Raw genomic sequence first — 22,550 nt, 5'->3', positions numbered from 1 at the left:
TGTGTGTGTTGCTATTTAGACTTCTTCAGAATATGATTGAGAAAGTGTTATGTCCTAATCTGTGGGTCCTCAGTAGTTACTGCAGATTTGATGCTGGTTTGAGCCTTCTTGAAGCTCTTTTGTTGAATTAGCCATATAATACTCTATTTGCAAAACTTCATCCTAAAACAACAAAGAGGGGCTAGGACCAAAAAATCAACCAGCAAAGAGAAAACCCCCAAAGCAACAAAAAATAAATTAAGAACAGTGAAACAAACAAGCAAATATGGCCTAAAGATTCTGGTGCTGGGCCCCTGGAACCCTCTCCCTGACTTTGTCCAGGGACTCCTAAGACACTCTTTTCCCCCAGGGAGTTAGTTGCTGAAGCAGCCCTGGACGGGTTACTAGGTAACCAGGTAGCATCTCTGGGCAATCAGAAACTTATTGTTACATGCCCTTGGCTTTTAAAATTGCGGGCCTTGGTGGTCAGGAGCTAGGATTATTCCTTTTTTCTGTTGGATTTGCATTATTTTACAAGTGGATTTTAGTAATCTAATGAAAACCTAGCTTTTTCCAGGTATCTAGTAAACAGTTACAACATAAAATTATTATTTTTGATAAGAAGTCTTCCTTCCATATTCACCATGTATCCATTTAACAAAAACTTGCTAGTACCAACTACCATCTTGTGGGGTGCCAGGATGCAGTATGCTGGGCAAAATCCACGTGTGGTCTTTGTCCTTAAGCTGGTAGTCTAGTGTGAGACTGGGATAGTAACCAAATACTCTAGTTCGGATGGAAATAAGTGACGGAGGGGAAGGACAAGGTTTTATAAAAGCTTAAAAAAAGTAAATCAGACCTTGACTGCGAAATTTGGGCACCACCTGGATCTGAAGGCCAAATCTGTATTTTAGGTGATGGGGGGAGGGGTACTCCTGCAGAATGTTTGTACACGGACATCACTTCTTTCATACACCAAGCCTGGGGGTGAGGTAAGTCAGGCATTCTTTCTCTTTCTCTGAAATATTCAGATAATTAATTTTAAAACTTTATCTCACATTTCAAAATTTTAGAGAACTTTATGGCTGTGTAAGCCAACCTTTTCCGAGCATAAAACATTCAGCACAAGTCCTTCTTCTGACTTTCTTTACCATGCCATAAGGATTTAAGTCTTAGCAGCCCCAGTTGGGTTTGTCATAAATTTTAAAAGTTCTTTTTTTCTATGGCAAGAGATAAAATCAAAACTCTGTGCCTTCTCTTTGTGCCACTTTCTACGTGTATTTGTGAAAAGATTCTTGGGTACCTTTATTACGCCATCTGTGTTTTCTAAGGTAGGATTTGAATCTATCTTAGGTATATTAGTTGATGTTTGCTTTGTGCTTCTATGATCCGAAAGCTCTAACTCATTATTCTATATTTTCAGTGAAAAGTTGCAAAGGTCGCTGTTTTGAGAGAACATTTGGCAACTGCCGCTGTGATGTTGCTTGCGTTGACCTTGGAAACTGCTGTCTGGATTACCAGGAGACATGTATAGAACCAGGTAAATAAAACTATGCAGGGAGGGCACCTGGGTGGCTCAGTTGGTTAAGCAACTGCCTTCAGCTCAGGTCATGATCCTGGAGTTCTGGGATCGAGTTCGGAGTCAGGCTCCCGCTCAGAGGGGAGCCTGCTTCTCCCTCTGGCCCTCCCCCCTCTCATGCTCTCTTTCTCTCTCAAATAAATAAATAAAATCTTAAGAAAAACATGCAGGGAAAAAGATGGGGATCAGGGACAAGTTCTGCATCTTTTAGGTATGTGATTTATCTAACTCATTTGAGATTTTTAAAAATTTGGCCTTTGTGTTTCCTTAGAGAAAAAAATGTCACGAGTTTTGCCTTTGTTCAACACTTTATGGAGAGCCAAACCATGCCGGTTTTTAATGTATGCAGAAAGCCAATATAATCTAATTTGCACTTAAACTAACTTCAAAAAGGCTGCTTGAAATATATGAATATTTTCAGTGTGGGCTCATTAAAACAAGAGTTCTTAGACATCCACTTCTTTTTATTGAAGTATAGAGTTGACACAGAATGTTACATTAGTTTCACATGTACTTACATGTCTACTTACACTTCAAAATAAAACCATCAGAATATGTATGTTTTCTCAGTTTGATTTGGATTTCTCTACGTAGGTCATGGATATTTAATATTTAAATGAGAATAAACCAGATTCAGGTGAAATTTTGAGAACCCTGAAAACGGCTGGTGGGAAAAAGCCAAGAAAGATCTATATAAGAATTGTACGATAATAATGTTTGTCCATGTTTTAAAATGACGAAATTCTGTTCTTTTTAGCAACATAATAACACTTATTGCATGCATGTTTTCTGTTAGTTCACATCAACCACTGTGGTGGCCGACCCTGCGAGGAACTCTGAGGAATGAAAGAGTTCCTTGTGTCTCGTGGATCCTGCCCCAGAGGAGAGCAAGTTTGCGTCCACTTCCAATGTGTTGAATTTGGACCATAACGTGTATTTTTTTGTTTGTTTCTAGAACGTATATGGACTTGCAGCAAATTCAGGTGTGGGGAGAAAAGGTTGTCCAGAAGCTTGTGCTCCTGTTCAGATGACTGCAGGGACAAGGGCGACTGTTGTGTCAACTTCAGCGCCGTGTGCCAAGGTCAGCTCTCCACGCGCCCATCTGGTTCCACAGCAGCCTGCCATCCTCCTTGGTGGCGGCGGGGTTTTGCAGAGCTGTCATTTTTTACATTAGGGATCCTATTTATTGACCAACTATGTTGGCCGAAAAGATATTTAAAAAGCATTTTATTAAAGAAAAATTCAAACATGAGAGTCAGGAAAGTATGCAGTGAATCTTGTATCCATCCATCGGTTGAGGAATTCCTATGACCTACACACAGCAAATCTTGTTCTGTGTATAGTTACTCCCTCTCCCGCTACACCCCTTCATGTTATTTTGACATTAGCTACACTTTTAATGCTGCCTTGTGGAAAGATGGCTTTTGCAGTCCTGGCTGACTTCTATGTCCCAAGTGCCCTCATTGTGAATGAGGACAGTGTCTGCCACATGTTGAAAGGAGAGATGTGAAATTACTGCCCAGGGTTATGGGTATTATGTGAGCTGATGCTATTGTGATGTCTTGTCCAAGGGTTCTTTGAAATTGATATGAGGGGAACTAAGATATCCAGGATTTAGTACTAGAAGATGTTGTTGGGTGGATAAAAGGAGGCTTGTAAATTTTGGCTGAAAATATCAACCACTCAAGAATGAAAAAGGTGCCTTTAAGTTCCCACAAATACAGTAATATGTTTTGGTCTTGCAATTATACATTTTTTTCTTCCTGATATCAACTAACTCTTACTATGAGACATAGTAACTTTCTGTATTTGTTGTATTTCCCTAGAATCATGCCCCATATTATCTACATATCTGTTAACATTTTGTTTTTGGAATCTGTCGTAATATGTCTCACAGCATCACAGTTATTGTTACTGTCCAGTGTGTTCAACTTGTTTTATTTCTTGAAAATATTTTAGGAGAGAAAAGTTGGGTAGAAGAAACTTGTGAGAGCATTAATGAGCCACAGTGTCCAGCAGGGTAAGATGATATTCTGAAATACTATTTTTTTAGAGTACTATTTTTTTTCTCTTTCCACAGAATAAAAATAATAATCAATCATTGGTTCATTAAAGGTTGTTTTTAGTCAGGCCTTGTGTTGGGCACTGGTGGTGTAGAGTTAATTATGGAATGACCCTTCACTCTGGAAGCTAACAGAAAAAAAGGAAGGTCATGACTATTTAGTCTTTACTGTCCGTGAGCAGTGGGTGGAAATCTTTTGTCTTTCTCATTAGGAAGGAAGGCCTTTTACTTTCTTTCTTTTTTTTTTTTTTAATTTTATTTTATTATGTTATGTTAATCACCACACATTACATCATTAGTTTTTGATGTCGTGTTCCATGATTCATTTTTTGCGTGTAACACCCAGTGCTCCATGCAGTACGTGCCTTCTTTAATACCCATCACCGGGCTAACCCATCCCCCCACCCCCCTCCCCTCTAGAACCCTCAGTTTGTTTCTCAGAGTCCATAGTGTCTCATGGTTCGTCTCCCCCTCCGATTCCCCCCCTTCCTACTATCGTCTTCTTTTTTTTTTTTTTCATTTGTAGCTTTGAGAGTTAAACCTGTAGCAAATTACTTTATAGCTTTCTTTTTATATTTTGTATTTTGGTTCACTTATAAATTTTGGGGGATAAGCAATGTATCTGTGAGAGAATGTTGCATAATTTTTATTATTCATATTGGTTCTTTTTGTCCATAAAGTATTTTGCACAGTACCTTATGTATACTAGGCCATCAAAAAAATGTGTGTGCAATTCAAAGAGGGGAAATTTTATGAAGATGTTAGATATATTTATCTTTGCTCCACTTGAGATCTACTGCCTTGTATAATTTGAATTATTCATCTTCAGAAATACATTTTTACCTTTTTAAAGTCATGATCTTTTTCCAAACTATTAAAAATTTTAAAGCTGTACTTTAGCTTATTTTGTTTGTGTATATAATTTATTTTTGCCTTATAGGATGTGTATTTTTTTTCCTTTGGATGAGAGAGCACTTTTTTGTTTAAAACAACAGTAGTAGCAACAAAAACTAAACCCAAACCAAAAAATTACAATAGAAGAGACTTTTTTCAAAGGGACCTCTCCTGTACCTTGAGCTGTCCTTTAATTCCAAGGTATATTGGAAAATTTAGATTTAGTGAATTTTGAGTCTTTCTTTTCCTTCTACACATTGGTCATGATTTTTCAGTGGTAATATTGATCCTTTGAGTGGAAATGTAACTATTCCTTTCTTTACAATGAGATCATAATTAGGAACATGTGCTATTATACTGCAAGTCATGCTAGTATATTTACCTGGTGGCACAATAAACTGTTTATGTTTTATGTTGAGTGAATACAAATAATTTCATACAGTTATGGACCATTGAGACCCTATGCAGCTGATTCTAGAATCTTCTAACTGAGCTATGGTACAAACACTAGTTAGTGGAAGTTACATACCAATTTTTTTTTTTCTTTTGTGTTTATGTGTGAGAGTAAGCTGAGGAGGAGGTAGAATTGAAAAAAGGCAAGGCAAAATTAAGCATTTACTCTCAAATTTTAAATTACTGAGAAACTGCTTTTTACAGTTATCCTGTTATGTACAGATCTCCTGTCATCCCCCAGATATCATTAAAAGTTCAAAATTTCTGAACCATGCCTGCTCTGGTTTGGCCATGTAACAGTTGCCCATAAGTTATTCTCTTTGACTGCACACATCATTGTGTTTTTTGCCTCCTTCTTTGGATTTCCACACCACATACATTGTGTGTGTGTGTGTGTGTGTGTCTGCATGTACGTACACGTGCACCCTCATTGTTCATTCCTAGCTTTGGATCATTTCTTTGTTTATTTAAAAGTAGTGAATACATCTCAAACTTCTCTACTAAATAGTAATATCTTTCAAATATAGTAAATTTAAAAACTAAATTTTATATATAATTTATGTGATATGAGGTACCATCTAGTAGATTCACGTAGAGACAATATCAGAAGATAGTTGTTCGGGCGCCTGGGTGGCTCAGTTGGTTAAGCGACTGCCTTCGGCTCAGGTCATGATCCCAGAGTCCCGGGATCAAGTCCCGCATCGGGCTCCCTGCTCAGCGAGGAGCCTGCTTCTCTCTCTGACCCTCCCCCCTCTCATGTACTCTCTCTCTCATTCTCTCTCTCATTCTCGCTCTCTCAAAAAAAAAAAAAAATTTTTAAAAAAAAAAAAAAAAAAAAAAGAAGATAGTTGTTCAGGAAAAAACTTGATGGAAACAAAAACATATTTAGAAAATGCTGTTTATTAACATTTATTCTCCTGCAAATTGGGAAAATATTACTACATTTTAGTAGCATTTGGTTCAGCTTTTGGAATAGCGGGGACTATGAATATTCTCCATATAGTGGCTCAAAATGGTATGAGTGCTTAAGAAATACTATTTGTTGATATATGTATATATCATATATATTTAATGAAATGTAAAAGCATGTATATAAATGTCAATGTAAAATCTCCTTTATAAGGATGCTTGCTGAGCTTGTTAGTTTACTTTAGATTACATAACCAACCTCAGTGAGAAATCTTCACTGGACCTGTGCCAAGGAAGGAAAAGAACCTTCATGGATGTTTGTCTTCCTTCTCCTTCTTTAAACACTGTTTTTTTCTTTTTCATTATCCAGGTTTGAAACGCCTCCTACCCTCTTATTTTCCTTGGATGGCTTCAGGGCAGAATATTTACACACCTGGAGTGGCCTTCTTCCTGTTATTAGCAAACTAAGTGAGTAACTTCAGAGTTCTATGTTGGGGGTGTCACCATTTTGGTGAGATAGACTAGGGATGCTGGCTTTTTTTGGAAAAATACCGGCAGAATGTGTTTTACCAAACATCACTACTGCGAAATAGTTGAACCTGATGATTAGGAATTAGTCTCCAATATTATAATTACTTTGAAGCTGCCTTTTAAATACTTCTAAGATAATACAGTTTATATATTTTTTTTCTTAGAATTTTGGATTCCTTTTGTGGAAAAACCATTTATTTAATATTTATCACATCTTAAGATAGAATTTTCAAAATGAAAGTATTTCTGATATGATTCTAGTAGTGGGGACATTGAATATTTCCAGTTATCCTATAGTATCGTATAGTATCCTTCCAATTTCTTTGCCTCATACAAAGGCCTTAATGGAATGATTATTCTATAAGTTATTGATGCAATAGTAGAATGGTCTTAATATTAATGCTGAGGTTTTAAATCACATTAACCCCCAGTTATGGGTATCACTTGTATCATCATTTTTATTGAGAAAGGAAAAAAATTGTATATGGGTATAAAAATTGTAGAACTTTGCACATTATCAGTGATCAATAGTTAAGTAGTTACAGTGTAATACAAGGCTGAAATAGAAGTAAATACAATGATTTTAGTGTTCTGGAATTCTAAAATATTATTTACTAGACTTGAGTATATGAGATTAGTTTAAACATTAAAATCATTCTCAGTAAATACATGTGTGCATTTATTTTACTTCTTTTATGAGAAACCTAAAGTATTTTGGGAAAACATTTTAAAATTTCTGTGTTTAATTTCTACCTAGAAGAAAATAATTTTTATACATAATCATTGACATGGAAAAAAAGTCTTCAGCAAAAAGCAGGCATCGTCAAGGAAGGCTCTGTTCTTACCAGTTCGGCCCATGGGCTTTGAAGCTTGAATCTGGTCCTTTGTGACCATTAGGAGGAAAGTTTGTTTCCATAGCACCAAATATGCATCCTGAGTTCAGAATTAGGGAGTTGTGGATACTATATGTGAAGTTTAAAAGAAATCAGCACACAATTAGCCTAAGCCCCAGCTGTGGATAATTGGGGGACAGACTTTGTAGCTCTGCACTGTTTGGAAGGCATTGAGATAGATAGACGCTTGCCAATTGGAGGAACGTTTTCAGCAGCGATGTACTGAAATGCTTGATTCATTAGTTTTTGTAGTTTTTTCCTCAATAGTAGAGACAGGAGAAAAGGAGCATGATATCAAGGCTAAATCCGGAGCAGTCTGACTTCTGTGCTTTCTCTGGCATGAAGCCAGACGATGCCTTTTATCTTTAGAGACGTGTTGAGTTTGTCCAGAGTTAGCTGGTTCTGGATTTTCATACTGGGACACTGTCCCCCACCCCAGCTACTGCTTCACCCTTGTTTTAATTTTGCAGATTTTGCTACCAATGCAGTTTGTTTTTGTTTGTTTTTTAACTACCTCTTAAAACTTAGGTATGTGACCACTAAGTAATATCAGACAAAGATCTAGTAGGCATCATTATTACACATGGTCCATCTGGAACTTCATGTTATTGATAAGCATGGGATAATCCTTTCATTGGCTTAATTATCTTGTTTAATATTTTTCTGAGAAAAATTAACTTATCTTAACATTGAATTGAATCTATAGTGTTGCTTTATAATTAACCCTAAAGTTTTTTATAGTTTTAATACTATTTAGACTTATTTACTAGCAAAGCTAGATGAAGTAAACAGATTGTCCATTGCATTTAATAGCAATCTTTAATTTTTTTTCCCTTGTAGAAAACTGTGGAACGCACACCAAAAACATGAGACCAGTGTATCCAACAAAAACTTTTCCCAATCACTACAGCATTGTCACTGTAAGCTCCAAGTTTCAACTTTTATATGTTGTTCACAGAAGTGAGATGTAAATGTTACATTTTTTGAGGGAATAATTAGACATCAGATCAGAAAAGAATAACTTCTTTTCCAGTATATAATTAAGCAAGGAAACCTAGCCAAATCTGCACTTTGGGGAAGGTCACTTTACCTTCTGGTCTCAATTTTTCCATCTTGAAAAGAGACTATAAAGACTCCAACAAATGATTTCTTGGTTTCCTTTCGGTTTTAAGATTTCTCCAATTTTTGTGTCTTGTTTCTTCTTATAGTTTTGTAGCTTGCTGTATTTGTAAAATTTGTCCAACACTCATGGGTTCTCAACTTGTCTTTCCAATCATCTTGATGTATGAGTTTAAGCAATCCGTTTTGCCTGACTCTAGAGAGGATTACAGGCCTGTTTTTGTTTCAAAGTTTCCCAGTTTAATTGGAGTCCAGAAAAAAAGTCAAATTCATTAGGCATTAGGGTTGAAGCCAGAAAATTAATTCTTTAGCTTATAGTAATACGAGCTATTCTCAGACTCAACTAAAACAAAATTTGTTCTACAGAAATGCTTTACTCAGCAATGCAAAAGGAAAATACAACACTTTTTTAAAAATTGGGGAGGCTGTACGGGTGCCAGGGTGGCTCAGTTGGTTAAGCATTCGACTCTTAATTTCGGCCCAGGTCATGATCTCAGGGTTGTGAGATCCGGCCCTTGTCAGACTCTGTGCTCTGCGTGGAGTCTGCCTGTCCCTCTCCCTCTGCTCTTAGCCCCGCTTGCACTCTGTCTCTCTCAAATAAATAAGTACATAAAAATAAAATCTTTAAAAAAATTGGAGGGGCTGTCATTTATATAGACCCTCATCCATACGATTCCTCACTTATTTTCTCCTGTTACATAATTTAAAACACAAATACTATATAAGATCTTGAGTGGTTGGTTGTGTTTTGACAATCCCATTGTTTTGTTCTTCTCTCCTTAAACTATGTTAAGTTTCTTGTAGCTTCAGTTACCTGTTTCTCTTCGATGATTTTGTTCTTTGACTTTATTTAACACTGAAAAACTCACAACTTGTATAAAACCTGTTTTTGTCTTTTTTAGGGACTTTATCCAGAATCCCATGGCATAATTGACAATAAAATGTATGATCCCAAAATGAACGCTTTCTTTGCACTTAAAAGTAAGGAGAAATTTAATCCTGAGTGGTACAGAGGAGAACCAGTGAGTTGTTTGTTTGTTTGTTTGTTTTAGCTACTAAAATAGTTTTTTTTTTTTAATTCTCATCTATTTCAATTAGAGTAAAATAACAGATTCCCTGGAGCTTTTAATAACCTACGTCATTGATCTTGTCTGTGGCCATCCTTTTGTAGATGGAGATGAATGCTGATAATCCTAAATACAGCTTGTATCATTGTGTAATGGGAGTAGTTTTACTTCATAGCTGCGTTGGGGAAATTCTGAATCATTCTTCTTTTCTGCTTGATTCTACCTTCTTGTACTAGTAGTTTATAGCAGTGGTCTGGGGGCCATATTTTGATCCACACAAAACTAACTGTTTCTAAAGGAGGTCAACTTTGACTTCATTTGTATATGCTAATTTAGAAAGTTCTTTCTGGCCATGATTTAGATGTGTTCTTTGTATTTTTTAAAAAATTGCCACAAAAATTCTGTGGGGTCTTTTTGGATAGTCTCGATATTCCTCTAAGAAGGAAAAAGAGCATGATGTTTAATTTGCAGGGTATAAATTCAAATTTCTTGCTGATATTTAAAATGATGTGACTTTGGGCAAATTATTCTTTCTGTGGCTCAGTTTTCTCAGATTTATACTGTAGACGATATCATTAACTACCTCGGGGTGTGATTCTGAGGATTAGCCAAATTAATAATTGGGATGCTTATGGAGATACTATTTAGAATTGTAATTGGCAGTAAGTACTTGTAAATGTTAGTTACATAACAAAAATGTCAACAAATTACATACATGTATGCTTGGGAATATTTTCTTCTTTTCAAGGGGAGCCCATTAAGTAAGGCTAGGGCTCTGAAAGTTGCAGAGGTTGCCAACTGATGGTGTCTATATTTTTTAGGTTACTTTAATCTCTGATTATTTCATTTCATTTTGCTGCTGAGTCCTACTAAGTGATTATTTTATAGTCTCACTGCTGAAGCTCCTTAACCTCAAAAACACTGTAACACTGGAGAGGAGTGCATTGATGTCGCATGAACATGTACTTTCCTAACATGCACGGTTGTACATTTCTGACTTGCCTTCATTCTCTTCCCCAGATTTGGCTCACTGCTAAACATCAAGGCCTGAAAAGTGGTACATTTTTTTGGCCAGGATCAGATGTGGAAATTAATGGAATTCTCCCAGACATCTATAAAATGTATAATGGGTATGTATAGGTGTACTTTTTTCAGAACAGCTAATCTGTTTTAAATCTCAGCTTCTCCTTTTTATCACGTCCCAAGTTCCAGCATTTCTGTGATGTGTTGGCTGAAAAATGAGAACAGTCAGAAAAAGAACTCTACCTTTTAGATGGAGGGTAAATAAGTTTTGGGTAGTTGGATGGACAGTAAAAGTAGACAAAGTTTTTTTCTCGAAGTTTTGTAGAAAGCGCTGGTAACATGTTGGAATTTGCATTCAGAATCTTTGGGCGGGAATAAAAAATGAAGTTGTGGGGACTAACTCCAACTTTTATTTAAGAGTCACGAGTGAGTGAGCTGTCCATGAGGTACCCTTTGTAGAATGTATTGACACATGGGTTATTCACCTGGTAACAATCACTGTTCTCAGATACAGGAATAATATCCTCAAGTAGATATAAGAAGCAAATTTTTATTTTTATTTATTTATTTGAGAGAGAGAATGTGTGAGTGGGGCGAGGTGCAAAGGGAGAGGGAGAGAGAGAATCTCAAGCAGACTCCTCACCGAGTGGGAAGCCCAACACAGGGCTTGATCTCACGACCCTGAGATCACGACCTGAGCCAAAATCAAGAGTCATATGATTAACAGGCTGCCCCACCTAGGCGCCCCAAGAAGCAAATTTTTAAACCCAGTTACAGGTTTCATATGTGTAAAGCTTAACCTTTGTTCCTTTATTGGGGAAACAAATTTGAGTTTTCAAATTAAACTTTTGCGTTGTTTTAAACACAATTAATGCATGGGATTGTTTTAGTCTTTCAGTGCTATTTTGGGTAAGAAAAACACTGATATTTTAAACTCGGATAATTGTCACAAATTGTTTCATTTTGCTTATTCTTAATTTTAGTTCAATACCATTTGAAGAAAGGATTTTAGCTGTTCTTAAGTGGTTGCAGCTTCCTAAAGATGAAAGGTATGTAAAGGCCTAATTTCTATGGTAAATACTCCTTCGTTTTATAGAAATTACACAATATTTTAAAATGAGCTGCAAGAAACTTGGCAATTGGCTCTGGCCTTTTATATCCAAATGAACTCTTTTTATGGAACATTTTGAAGAATTCCAAACCTGTAAATCATTTCTCAGCAAGTTTAGAAATGTTACCCCAGTGTTGTAGACTTTTTAATCACTATCGATTGTTAAATTATTCTTTCCATTCTGTTTTACAATGTGTTTATAAAATATTACATTTTGATGCTGTTTGATTTAGACCACACTTTTACACTCTGTATTTAGAAGAACCAGATTCTTCAGGTCATTCGTATGGACCAGTCAGCAGTGAAGTAAGTACCTTTTTATCAGTGATTACTTCTAACTAAACCTTGCTTTGAAGCAGGTTTCTAGACCACTCTCTAAGATTCCAGGATTTGGAATGAGTGGTAAGCACAGTTTTACTAAACTGAAGGATGCGCTTTCGTAAAAATAACAGTAGGGAGAATTTGTCTTGTCTGTACTTCCCACGGTGCTAAATCGAACTGATGGTAAATTCTATATTCTCAATTCCAAAGCCTTTATCCACTCCATTTCTCCCTACATTGACCTAAAAACTAAGGGCTCTTTGGAAATGTTGTAAATGGGTAAGACTCCAGTTTTCTATGTAAATATAGGAGAATTAGCACAAGAAGCCTCCCATGACCTTTCCACCCTAGGAGATATATCTCTGATCTCTGAGCTCAGGCTCACAACAGAGCTCGGGCATCAAAAAATAGGAAATTTTGTCAGAATTGTAGAGAATTTGAAATAACTCTGGTTTTATTGAGCGGTTACTAGTAAGCTAGAGATGGGGAAACAGCTCACAGACTAAGGCTGTCAGTGTAAGGTCTTACTTGACCTGACACTCTTTCAGGAACTTAGCTCACTCCTGGCTATGTTTGTAATCGGTATAGTGCTTTAAAAGATCAAATACTGCTTTCAGTTTTTGTGTGGCCATATAATTTTTGTATCTTGGAGCAGAGGAAGCATTAGAACAGAAAACAATTTGAGCTTCTTTCTTTGTACCTCTAAGCTGACTTCCCTTATGATGTCTGTTTAATCTGTGACCCTAGATCTGAAAAGAAACAAGAAGTAAGGATCTGTGAATATTGTTGGTCAGGACGAAAGGAGAATCAGTATAGCCAGCATCCCTAATCTCAGAATCTTTGTTATTTTTTTCCCCATGTGACTCCAAGAGATAAAAAACTAGGAATAGCTAGAATTTCACCTTCAAGCTGGATAGTTTGTGAGCCTCAAAGGCTCTTTAGCGCAGAGTCTAGACCAGAGGCTATACTAAGGTGTCTGTTGTGAGCTCCAGTTTGAGAGTGCTTCTTGCTCTAAATGCTTGCTTCAGCAACAGCAGAACGAGGGGAGAACATAGGCTCATTTTTCTCACTTGAATTTAAAACACCTGCCTAAACCATCTTCTCCTGGTTTCCCTTACCCTGGGTTTACTCCAGATTTGCCCCTCTTAGAGCATAGGTTCCTCTTAGGCGCCATCTTGTCAGCTAAAAGTGAGCAGAGAGAGAGGGAAGTTAACCCTCAGTCTAGGTCTGTATTTACTCTCTAGATTTTTTCAATCAAAATCCATCTGCAGCAGCTCTAATGTAGTTAGTGATTCCATGTGCCCTTGCTTGGCTTCTGTCCTTCAGCTAAGCACAAGTGGACACATGGTGGACAACGCAATGATGCCATCATTGGTGAAAGAGAAAAGCTTCTTGTCAGTGTTGTGTTGGTTTGACAGTTGGCCAGATGCTAGGGTAATTTTTATTCGTTCACTAAATTCCCCGACACTTAAGACTCCTGTCCAGGTCAGTTTGGCTACAAGGAAGTCTAAGGCTCATTTGGTAATTATTAGATTATCAGATCATATGAATTGTAAAGTCAGTGCTTTTCTAATTTCACTGAAGATTTGCCAAAGTACTACTTTGCTGATTCATCTGCATTCAAGATTGAGCCCATTGCTTTTCATATCATATTCACCAACTTGTAACCTCTGTTAAATTCTAATATTACTGCCACATCGAAACCCACTTTAATACTTAAAAATTCCAATTCGAATTATTTGGGTAGCTTTGAGTGAATGAAAGACCATATTGAGGGAGTTTGTTTCATATTACAGTGAAATTCATTGACCATAGAGATAAGACTGATTTGATAGATAACAGAAAGCACATGTAGAATTGCAAAGAATTTTCCTCAGGTGGTTTTGCAAGGAGAGCTGAAAAGAGAAATGTCAAAAGCAAGTTGCTAAAACCATTTGCTCTTTTGTGTCCTTGTGATATATCATATCACATTCAGTTTGTAAGGAAATACATGCAGTTTGTAAGGAAATAATGGGTTGTATTCCTAGTTCTAATCTTAAAAATCAAATACAAGAACTCTAAAAAGCATTTCGTGAATAATTTTAACATTTTTAACAGTTTAGACAATCAGATCAGCTGGTGTCATTCCCAGTACTTATAATTGAGCACATATGTATGGGATTTGGACCCTTCTTTTATTAATGGGCATTGTTTTACCTGCCCTGTCTTAGCCTAATGTCAATCAGTTCATCATAGTGGTTGCATCCACTGAACTTTCCTTGTATTCACAGAGATAGCTTTGTACAGAAATAGCCATTAGTATGGAATCCATCACATGAAATTGCTTCCCTTTCATAGGTCATCAGAGCATTGCAGAGGGTTGACAACATGGTTGGCATGCTGATGGATGGTCTAAAGGAGCTGAACTTGCATCGATGCCTGAATCTTATCCTTATTTCAGATCATGGTAATCTGACTTTGCATCATTTACCCTTCAGGTTAAATGGTGCTCCCAAAAAAATTTCCTTGCTTGGTTATTGTTTCATTATTTCTTCTGGTTGTCATAGTTAATTTTTTTAATGTAGTTTCTTGTGGAAAGTTTTTAGGAAAAAATTATATTAAACATAAAGTACAAATAAAATACAGAATTCACAGAAACCTAAGAGCCTATCAGTGACAATGTACCCATCTTCTGATTTGGGGAAGGTTTATACCAGGAATTTTAAATAGTTACTTACTTTGACCTTTAGAACATGTTTGTGTAACAGCCTTGGGAGTACAGAAGCAATGAGTGCATAAGAAAATAGAAAACAAGTTCTTTTTGTTTGTTTTTCTTGTTGTTATTGTTTGCTTCAGAAATAATTACTGAAAATAATAATAAAATAATAAAAAAATAATAAAAAAATAATAACAGAAATAATTACTAAAAGCTATTTCTAGAAACGGTTGTAAGAAGTTCTGTTCCAAAGAAGCTACAGTTCTGGAATGAGACTGAGAATTTTATGCTACCATTCGTATTCTAGGTGATCTGGGGAAAATGAGTAGGCTTTTATATTCAGTCTGAAACTGTGATATTCCTCCTCACATAAAGATACTGTAATACATATATAAGAAGAAATATTAAACTAATTGTGGATGAAGGAAGGGAAAAAGTTGGTTTTCTTTGGAAGTGAAGGGGTATAAATAGTTGAAATTTTGTGTCTTACCTATTGAATTAAATTCTGGAGGTGAAAGAAATTCTCTTCTATACGTTAAATTCCTTATTAAAGTTGCAACATGTTTGGGAATTTTTTTCTCCCAGGCATGGAACAAGGCAGTTGCAAGAAATATGTATATCTGAATAAATATTTGGGAGATGTTAAAGATATTAAAATTATATATGGACCTGCAGCTCGATTGAGACCCTCTGATGTCCCAGATAAGTACTTTTCATGTAAGTATATATGATGCTAATTTTGAATATGATTACATCCAGAATACATTCCTCTAACTTATTCTATCTCTACACTAAAGTGCATCAATTAGAGTTAATTTCCTTTTCATGCTTAATTTTCCAATGCAGATCTTCTGCACCCAAAGGGATTTTATAAAGGCACTGGGTGTGAGGACACAGGTCTAACCACTTATCTCTGTTATTGATTGCTAAGCATATTATTTGATGAGCTTAGTACAATTTTATGTTGTAGTGTGTGTTTTACTTGTGTTAGATTCGAGATTACTTGTACTAAAAAAAACCCCCAAAAAGTTCAGCTATATGTATTCAAGTTTAATTAATGACATCCATTAAAATAGCTTAGAGCTGTTATAGAATAATATTCTATTATGAGGAGGAATGTTGGCAATTCTGTAGTTCTTAAAATTCTATAAACAACTGGTTTCTGTCCTCAGAAATGACTTTCCTTGACCATTCCAAAACACAGTAAGAGTGTGTTTTGTAAACAGAGAAGAAGAAATTTCACATTCTGTCTTGACTACATGTGGAACCCCAACTGCCAAGAAATTTTTTAAAATATTAATTCTTTTGGGGCGCCTGGGTGGCTCAGTCATTAAGCGTCTGCCTTCGGCTCAAGTCATGATTCCCAGGGTCCTGGGATCCAGCCCTGCATCAGGCTCCCTGCTCAGTGGGAAGCCTGCTTCTCCCTCTCCCACTCCCCCGCTTGTGTTCCTGCTCTCGCTAACTCTCTCTCTCTGTCAAATAAATAAATAAAATCTTTTAAAAAAAAAAAATAAAATATTAATTCTTTTGCAAATGAAGTCCATTTCCTAATTGTTTGCACCTCCGTTATGGCCTCCTTTTTGATTGCCATCTTTGGTAACTGTCAGATACCTACAGCAAGTCTTGTTTATCTTTTTGTTATAGTTAACTTTGAAATAGAGAAAAAAGCTTGTCCGACTTTTATCGGAATTGGTTAGGTTTGGGCACTGCTGTGCTGTACGTTTCCATAGATACTTTTGAATATTCATGAGGAGACACAGATTTCACTGCAGGAAAATGTTTATGCAAATATTAAACAGTATGTTAACATAGTGACACTCAGCAAAGACTCTGTATATGCTTGGCAAGTTTTAATTAGTATTTTTTTTTTTTTAATTTATGAAAGTAGTATACAATTGTTACAAAGCCTGTTATAAAAACTGTACAGGTCGGGGCAGTGAGATAAGCTTTGACCACACCCTTATCTCATTAGGTCTCTGTTTTCCAAATTAATTTATCAATATACATACATAAGATATATATATAATACATGTTCTTTTATCTGAATAATTTCCTCAAACTTATGTAAAGTATAGCTAGAAGAATCTTTGGAAAGCTAGACATTTATTGATTTGTAGCATAGAATACACTACATCTGTGGTCTTGCTATACAAATTCAGTTTCAAAACTAGTCTACTTGCACTCTCTTCTAAGATGACCCATGTCCTTCTTACTTGGAAGTTCTGGAATTATCAAATATCAAAATATGTAAAGTAAAAAGTAACAGTTTCCCTAAACCTCCCTAATTCACAACTCATTTCCTCTCTCTAGAGATAAGCATTGCTAGGCTTGGACAATGTGTTCCCAGATATCTGGTATGCGTATATAAGACATGTTTGTTTTTTAATTTTATACCATGAAATCGTACTAGATCTAGATGCATGGACAGATAGGATGGTCAGATGGATGGATAGATATTCTGTAACTTGCCTTTTCACTTAACAGTATGACACAATTTCACAGGCATGGGGTGGTTCCTAAGGATCTCTCTCATTCCTGCCAATGACTAATACATAATGATTTAAATAGGCTGTTTGAAACCTCTTTTGATATTTAAATATAGAGTTTGATTCTGACATTCAGCATTTTTGTTTTATTTTTAATTGTAGCATACCATCAACAATTAATTCTTATCTTTGTCCCCCCTCAGTTGATTATGAAGACCTTGCCAGAAATCTTTCTGTGAGTCTCTTTATGTTTTCATTATCTAGTTATTTTTAGTTTGTTTAATATATATTTAGAAAAGAGGTTCAGTATCTGTTCTTGGGATTTTAGCATTAGAATTTTTGAGTATGTGGGCCAGCATTTAAATGCCCTATTGTTTTTAAAGATCTTTAAGGACATGTCCCAGTAAACTAGCATTGAAAGTTTTTAAGGGGGTACCTGGATGGTTCAGTGGGTTAAACGTCTGCCTTCAGCTCAGGTCATGATCTTGGGGTCCCGAGATTGAGCCTTTGTCAGTCTCCCTGCTCACCTGGGAGTCTGCTCCTTCCTTTCCCCCTGCCCCACTCATCCCTCTCTCTCAAATAAATAAATAAATAAATCTTTTAGAAAAAGTTTTTAAGGATTCATTTATTGTCATTGTTTAATTTTTATGGCAGTAAAGAAATAATTGGAAAAAAACAGAAGGAAAAAAATTTATAGCTATATCACCATAGGTACTGTTAGCATTATTATATATTTCCTACCAGTCTTTTTTATGCCCTTTTAAAAAATAAGTTTTTGTCTTGGTGGTGAGTTATCTATAGTACATTTTTTTACTTGATATGTTTTAAGTATTAAAGAAAATTCTTAATATTGTAGTTATAAGTGTTTGAAAAGAATATCAGTAGTAACTCATAAAATCAAGTTACATGGTCTAAGAATTTTGGGGTTTTTATGCAGCAATTCTGATTTCCTGTTAAAAACATGAGTATTGAATTGTGGGAAATGGTCAACTGGACATTATATAAGTAGTAAGAACTTAGTTATTTTTGCATCTGTGACTTATTGAGCAGGCTGGTAAAACTTTTTATCAGAAAAAATTCATACAGAATTAAGCAATTTCAAGAGAAGTTTACACCTAAGAAAATAATGGAAATAAGGGTATTTCTTTACCTTCTATAATTTCAGTGCCGGGAACCAAACCAGCACTTCAAACCTTACCTGAAACATTTCTTACCCAAGCGTTTGCACTTTGCCAAAAGTGACAGGATTGAGCCCTTGACATTCTATTTGGACCCTCAGTGGCAACTTGCATTGTAAGTTCTAATGGTTTCCAGGTAAACTTAGCCTGATATGTTAGTGATTCAAGGTAACCACTGGGTCCTTTCCAACAATGTTGTTATATGAAAACTGTACAAATATGATTCTCTTCACTCTATCCCGGGGTTTCTCAACCTTGGCTTGTTGACCTTTGGGGTCAGATAATTCTTAGTTGTGGGGAGCTGTCCTGTGCATTGCACGATGTTTGAAAGCATCCCCGGCTTCTACCCATTAGATGAAAAAGCATACTTTCCACAGTTGTGCCAACCAAAAATGTCTCCAGATATTGCCAGAAATTTCCTGGGGAGGACCATCCACCCCCAGCTAGGAACCGCTGCTCTGCTCACATCCATATTGATTATTTCTTATGTTCTACATTAGTCTTATCACTTAGCCATTGTATCTCTTCTGCACATTACAGCTATACTAATAATACCTTTAAGTCTAGCAAGTAACTGGTAAAAGCTCTTTATAATAACAAGCAATTACTTTCTTCATAGAGTAGTTTTTTTTCACCTCAGTTTTTTGGAGTGTTAGAAAATTATTCGGATGGTTAATATTGTTAATATCTCAAAACATGATAATTAACTCTTTTGATGGTTGCCGGGAAGCCAAGGATGATAAAGCAAAACCTAAGCAGTGAACAAGGATTGAGTGAACATTTCACTGTCTCTCCTTTCACTAGAGAGCTGTGCTTTTAGTGTTTGGAAGAAAAACATGAAGGAAGGGATGGTCCTTACCCTCATATGAATAATATACTAATATTTCACGAACATCTACTGTATTCCAAAGATTTTTTAGACTAAGCCATTTAATTTGTACAAACAACCCAACATGAGGAAATTGAAACCAGGAGAAGATATCTAACTTGCCAAAGTCACAGCTAGTAAATAGCATAGTCAGGGTTCAAAACTAGTTATGTGTCAATGTTAGTGGCTTTTCCCCTCCAGCCACACTGCTTATAGAGTTGATTTATCTACAAAATAAAAGATAAAGGTGGCCCTTAATGCTTTCCAAGCCTGGTGGTTTTGTTTACCTTTTTTTTGGTTTGTTTAACAAAATAGTTACTTATTCTTTATGGACAGAAATAATGTCACGATTATAAATTTGGCGGTATGAGTAGACTTTACATCATTAATTCATATTATGTCAAAATTAGGAATCCTTCAGAAAGGAAACATTGTGGAAGTGGATTCCATGGCTCTGACAATTTGTTTTCAAATATGCAAGTAAGTAAACTTGTTATACTTAGAAAATAGTTTATATCTGAAGAAAACTGTATAGAGTTATAGACTTCGAAACGTGGAGGGTGATTGTATGTCTTGAATGAGAATTAATGAAGCTTATAATTTTGTATAGCTGTATTACTTTGGGCATTACATTAATAGAATTTTGTTAAAATTTTATATGCATGTTTCATGAACATGTGACTTACCTCATACTAAATTTCTAATAGTTACTTTGCATATATTTGTGCTCCATTAAGAATATTGCCCCATGGTAAATGAAAACTAGTGATTTAATAGGGGAAAAGATATCATACTTTTGTTTTAAATGAAGATGATGCCTTACATTCACTTAGCAATTTAAAATTTCAGAATATACTCACAACAGTGATTTAATTTGATGCCTACAGCACTGTGTGAGGTGGGCAGGGTGACATTTATATCCCATTTCACAGATGAGCAATGATTTCATCACCCATTCTGTTCTGTCAAGTCAGGAATTGCAGTAAAGCTGAGAGAAATATCCCACATGTCTTTAGATTAAATGTGCAACACAGGTTAAAACAGTAGCCCACCAAGTCCATGGACACAGTATTTTTCCCATCATCTTAACCAGTTTATATATGTACAGCATGGATAATGTAAAATAATTTTGTCACCAGCTACGTACATAGCTGAAATGAATTGACACGCTCTTACTTTTCTGGCCCATCTAGGCCCTCTTTATTGGCTACGGACCTGGATTCAAGCACAGCCTTGAGGTTGACTCCTTTGAAAATATCGAAGTCTATAATTTAATGTGTGGTAAGTGGAACAGGCTTCTTTCATTTCTTCTGAAAACAGAGCTGGAATGGGATTATCGAAAGTAGGTCACATGGTGGGCACCTTTGTAGAGATGATGGTGAGGGGAGACAGACCTTCTTCTTCCTGACCCAGAGTCACTGAAAAAAATATGGGGATCGTGCCATCTGATGACTTAGTTTCTTCCACTCGGCTGCACACAGGTAAAGTGGAGCACGCAGACGAGGGAGATCTGTACTTCGCCAGTGCGTAGCAGTTTGCCAGGCCTTGGGCTTAATTATATGACAATTGAAACAGGTCTGGGGTGGAAGCCTAAGAAAGAGTTTGGAGTCTGTGAAGGGTGCACAAGACAGGCGGAACCTCTGGTAGCGATGAGTTGAGTGGATGACAATGTCAAGGTTGTAGAAATTGAGGAGGACCCATTAGATATATTCCTCGTTTACTCTGTACTGTCTTAATTAGTACTTTTATGGTTGGATACTGTGTTTTAAATATTACTTCCTTTTTCTGACAATGATCCTGGGTGTTTGCAAACCTTAAATATGTCCTCAGTGTAATTCTTTTAGTGGGAGCCTATATACTTAAATGAATTCATATGTCCTAAAGCACTGAAAACAGTGCCTGGCATATCCTAAGTGCTTTACTATAGAAGCGTTTGCTGTTATTATTACCAAGAGCATGAGTCAGACTCAGACAAAGCTGGTTTTGAATCCTAGGTCTTACTCCATTACTAGCTTTGAGGCCTTGAGCAAAGCACTATGAGTAATCATCTACCAAATATTGGCAATAACTTATTTATTGTTTTAAGGATTAAGTAAGAAAAATATATTAGCACAATGATTGGCATATAATGAGCATGCTGTGGAGGTTACTATAGTCATACACATTAAAATTCAGAAGTTTCCATAGAGAAGTATAGCATACATATCAGTAATTCCATTAAGGATATCATAGTTATAAATGCTCTAAAATTCAAGAGCGTTTCATAGTTTCACTTTAGGTAGAGAGTAAAGAACTCTTATATAGATAAGGTTTAAAAAAAAATAAAAGTCATAGGATAAGTCTGCTGTTTATCTGCTTTTAAAACCTCTAAGTAACCATTTACCATTCTCGGAATTATGCAGATTTACTGAATTTGACACCTGCTCCTAATAACGGAACTCATGGAAGTCTTAACCACCTTCTAAAGAATCCTGTTTACACCCCAAAGAATCCCAAAGAAGTCCACCCCGTGGTACAGTGCCCCTTCACAAGAACCCCCAGACGTAACCTTGACTGCTCGTGCCATCCCTCAGTAAGTACTGACCAAAGTGTAGCCCAGTTGGATCTTACAGCACCCTCTGAGTAGCTCATGCTATAGAAACACTTTATGATCAAATTAAAATCTGTGAGTGGGCATAAATATCTATTTATGTTTAATTCTGATGGAACACATGCCACCCTTTTATTGTTTATTTTTCCTCTTCCTAGTTTTTGCATTTTCACCTCTGTCTTTATCCCTTGGTGCTGTGACTTGACTTGGGTGCAGGTTGGGAGAAGTCCAGCTGAGTCCTGGAGGATCCTGAATCATGGAATCTGTGCTGTTATCCTAGCAGTGAGGTCTTGATTATCAACCAAACACAGTATTCTTTCTCTAAAATATCTCTCAATTAATTTTAAATTTAGAGGGAAAATCACATTTTTGGGGGGTATAAAATGGAATATGGCACTGTTTCTTTTTTACTCCCATCTTAACATATAGTTGTAAGAAGATGAAAATATGTGACAAGTGAACAAAACTGTTAGTGTCCTTAAAGATCTGGGGAGCAGTTGATTTTATGCTTTCCATTTTGTTTTAGGCTGATAGAAAGACTATAAGAGTAGTGATAAAAATTATAATGCAGCGATTCTTTTCATTCATAGTGTTGTGCTTGGGTAATAGTTTTGTCTTTTTGCGGATGTCATCGGAACTTTTATCCTCTTTGTCAAAAAAATAAGTTTGACTTGTACAAGATGGCTTTATCTTTGTTCCATGATGGAATAATTAGGCTGTAGAAGTTGTTTGTTACGAGATTAAAACATGTCTCAAGACAAAAATAAAACAAAACCAAACCTCATGTCTCTC

The 22,550-nt window shown here is 36.1% G+C and overlaps 1 protein-coding gene across 1 annotated transcript in view; it reads left to right on the top strand.

Annotated features, from left to right (window-relative positions):
• Positions 1–22,550, top strand: part of ENPP1 (ectonucleotide pyrophosphatase/phosphodiesterase 1) — a 68,762-nt gene that overhangs the window by 34,893 nt on the left and 11,319 nt on the right. Inside the window, exons 3-18 of the mRNA XM_021693214.1 lie at positions 1,403–1,519; positions 2,514–2,639; positions 3,518–3,578; positions 6,247–6,344; positions 8,141–8,220; positions 9,322–9,441; positions 10,507–10,616; positions 11,493–11,558; positions 11,854–11,926; positions 14,279–14,387; positions 15,222–15,353; positions 17,326–17,357; positions 18,288–18,415; positions 19,579–19,648; positions 20,362–20,449; positions 21,571–21,740. Of these exons, the coding sequence (XP_021548889.1) occupies positions 1,403–1,519; positions 2,514–2,639; positions 3,518–3,578; positions 6,247–6,344; positions 8,141–8,220; positions 9,322–9,441; positions 10,507–10,616; positions 11,493–11,558; positions 11,854–11,926; positions 14,279–14,387; positions 15,222–15,353; positions 17,326–17,357; positions 18,288–18,415; positions 19,579–19,648; positions 20,362–20,449; positions 21,571–21,740 (1,580 nt within the window). The remainder of the gene's footprint in view (positions 1–1,402; positions 1,520–2,513; positions 2,640–3,517; positions 3,579–6,246; positions 6,345–8,140; positions 8,221–9,321; positions 9,442–10,506; positions 10,617–11,492; positions 11,559–11,853; positions 11,927–14,278; positions 14,388–15,221; positions 15,354–17,325; positions 17,358–18,287; positions 18,416–19,578; positions 19,649–20,361; positions 20,450–21,570; positions 21,741–22,550) is intronic.

This window comes from Neomonachus schauinslandi, chromosome 8 (genome assembly GCF_002201575.2).
Source record: "Neomonachus schauinslandi chromosome 8, ASM220157v2, whole genome shotgun sequence".
In the NCBI taxonomy this organism is placed as follows: domain Eukaryota; kingdom Metazoa; phylum Chordata; class Mammalia; order Carnivora; family Phocidae; genus Neomonachus; species Neomonachus schauinslandi.
Note: the sequence above shows the minus strand (reverse complement) of the source record. Positions and strands in the feature narration are given on the sequence as shown.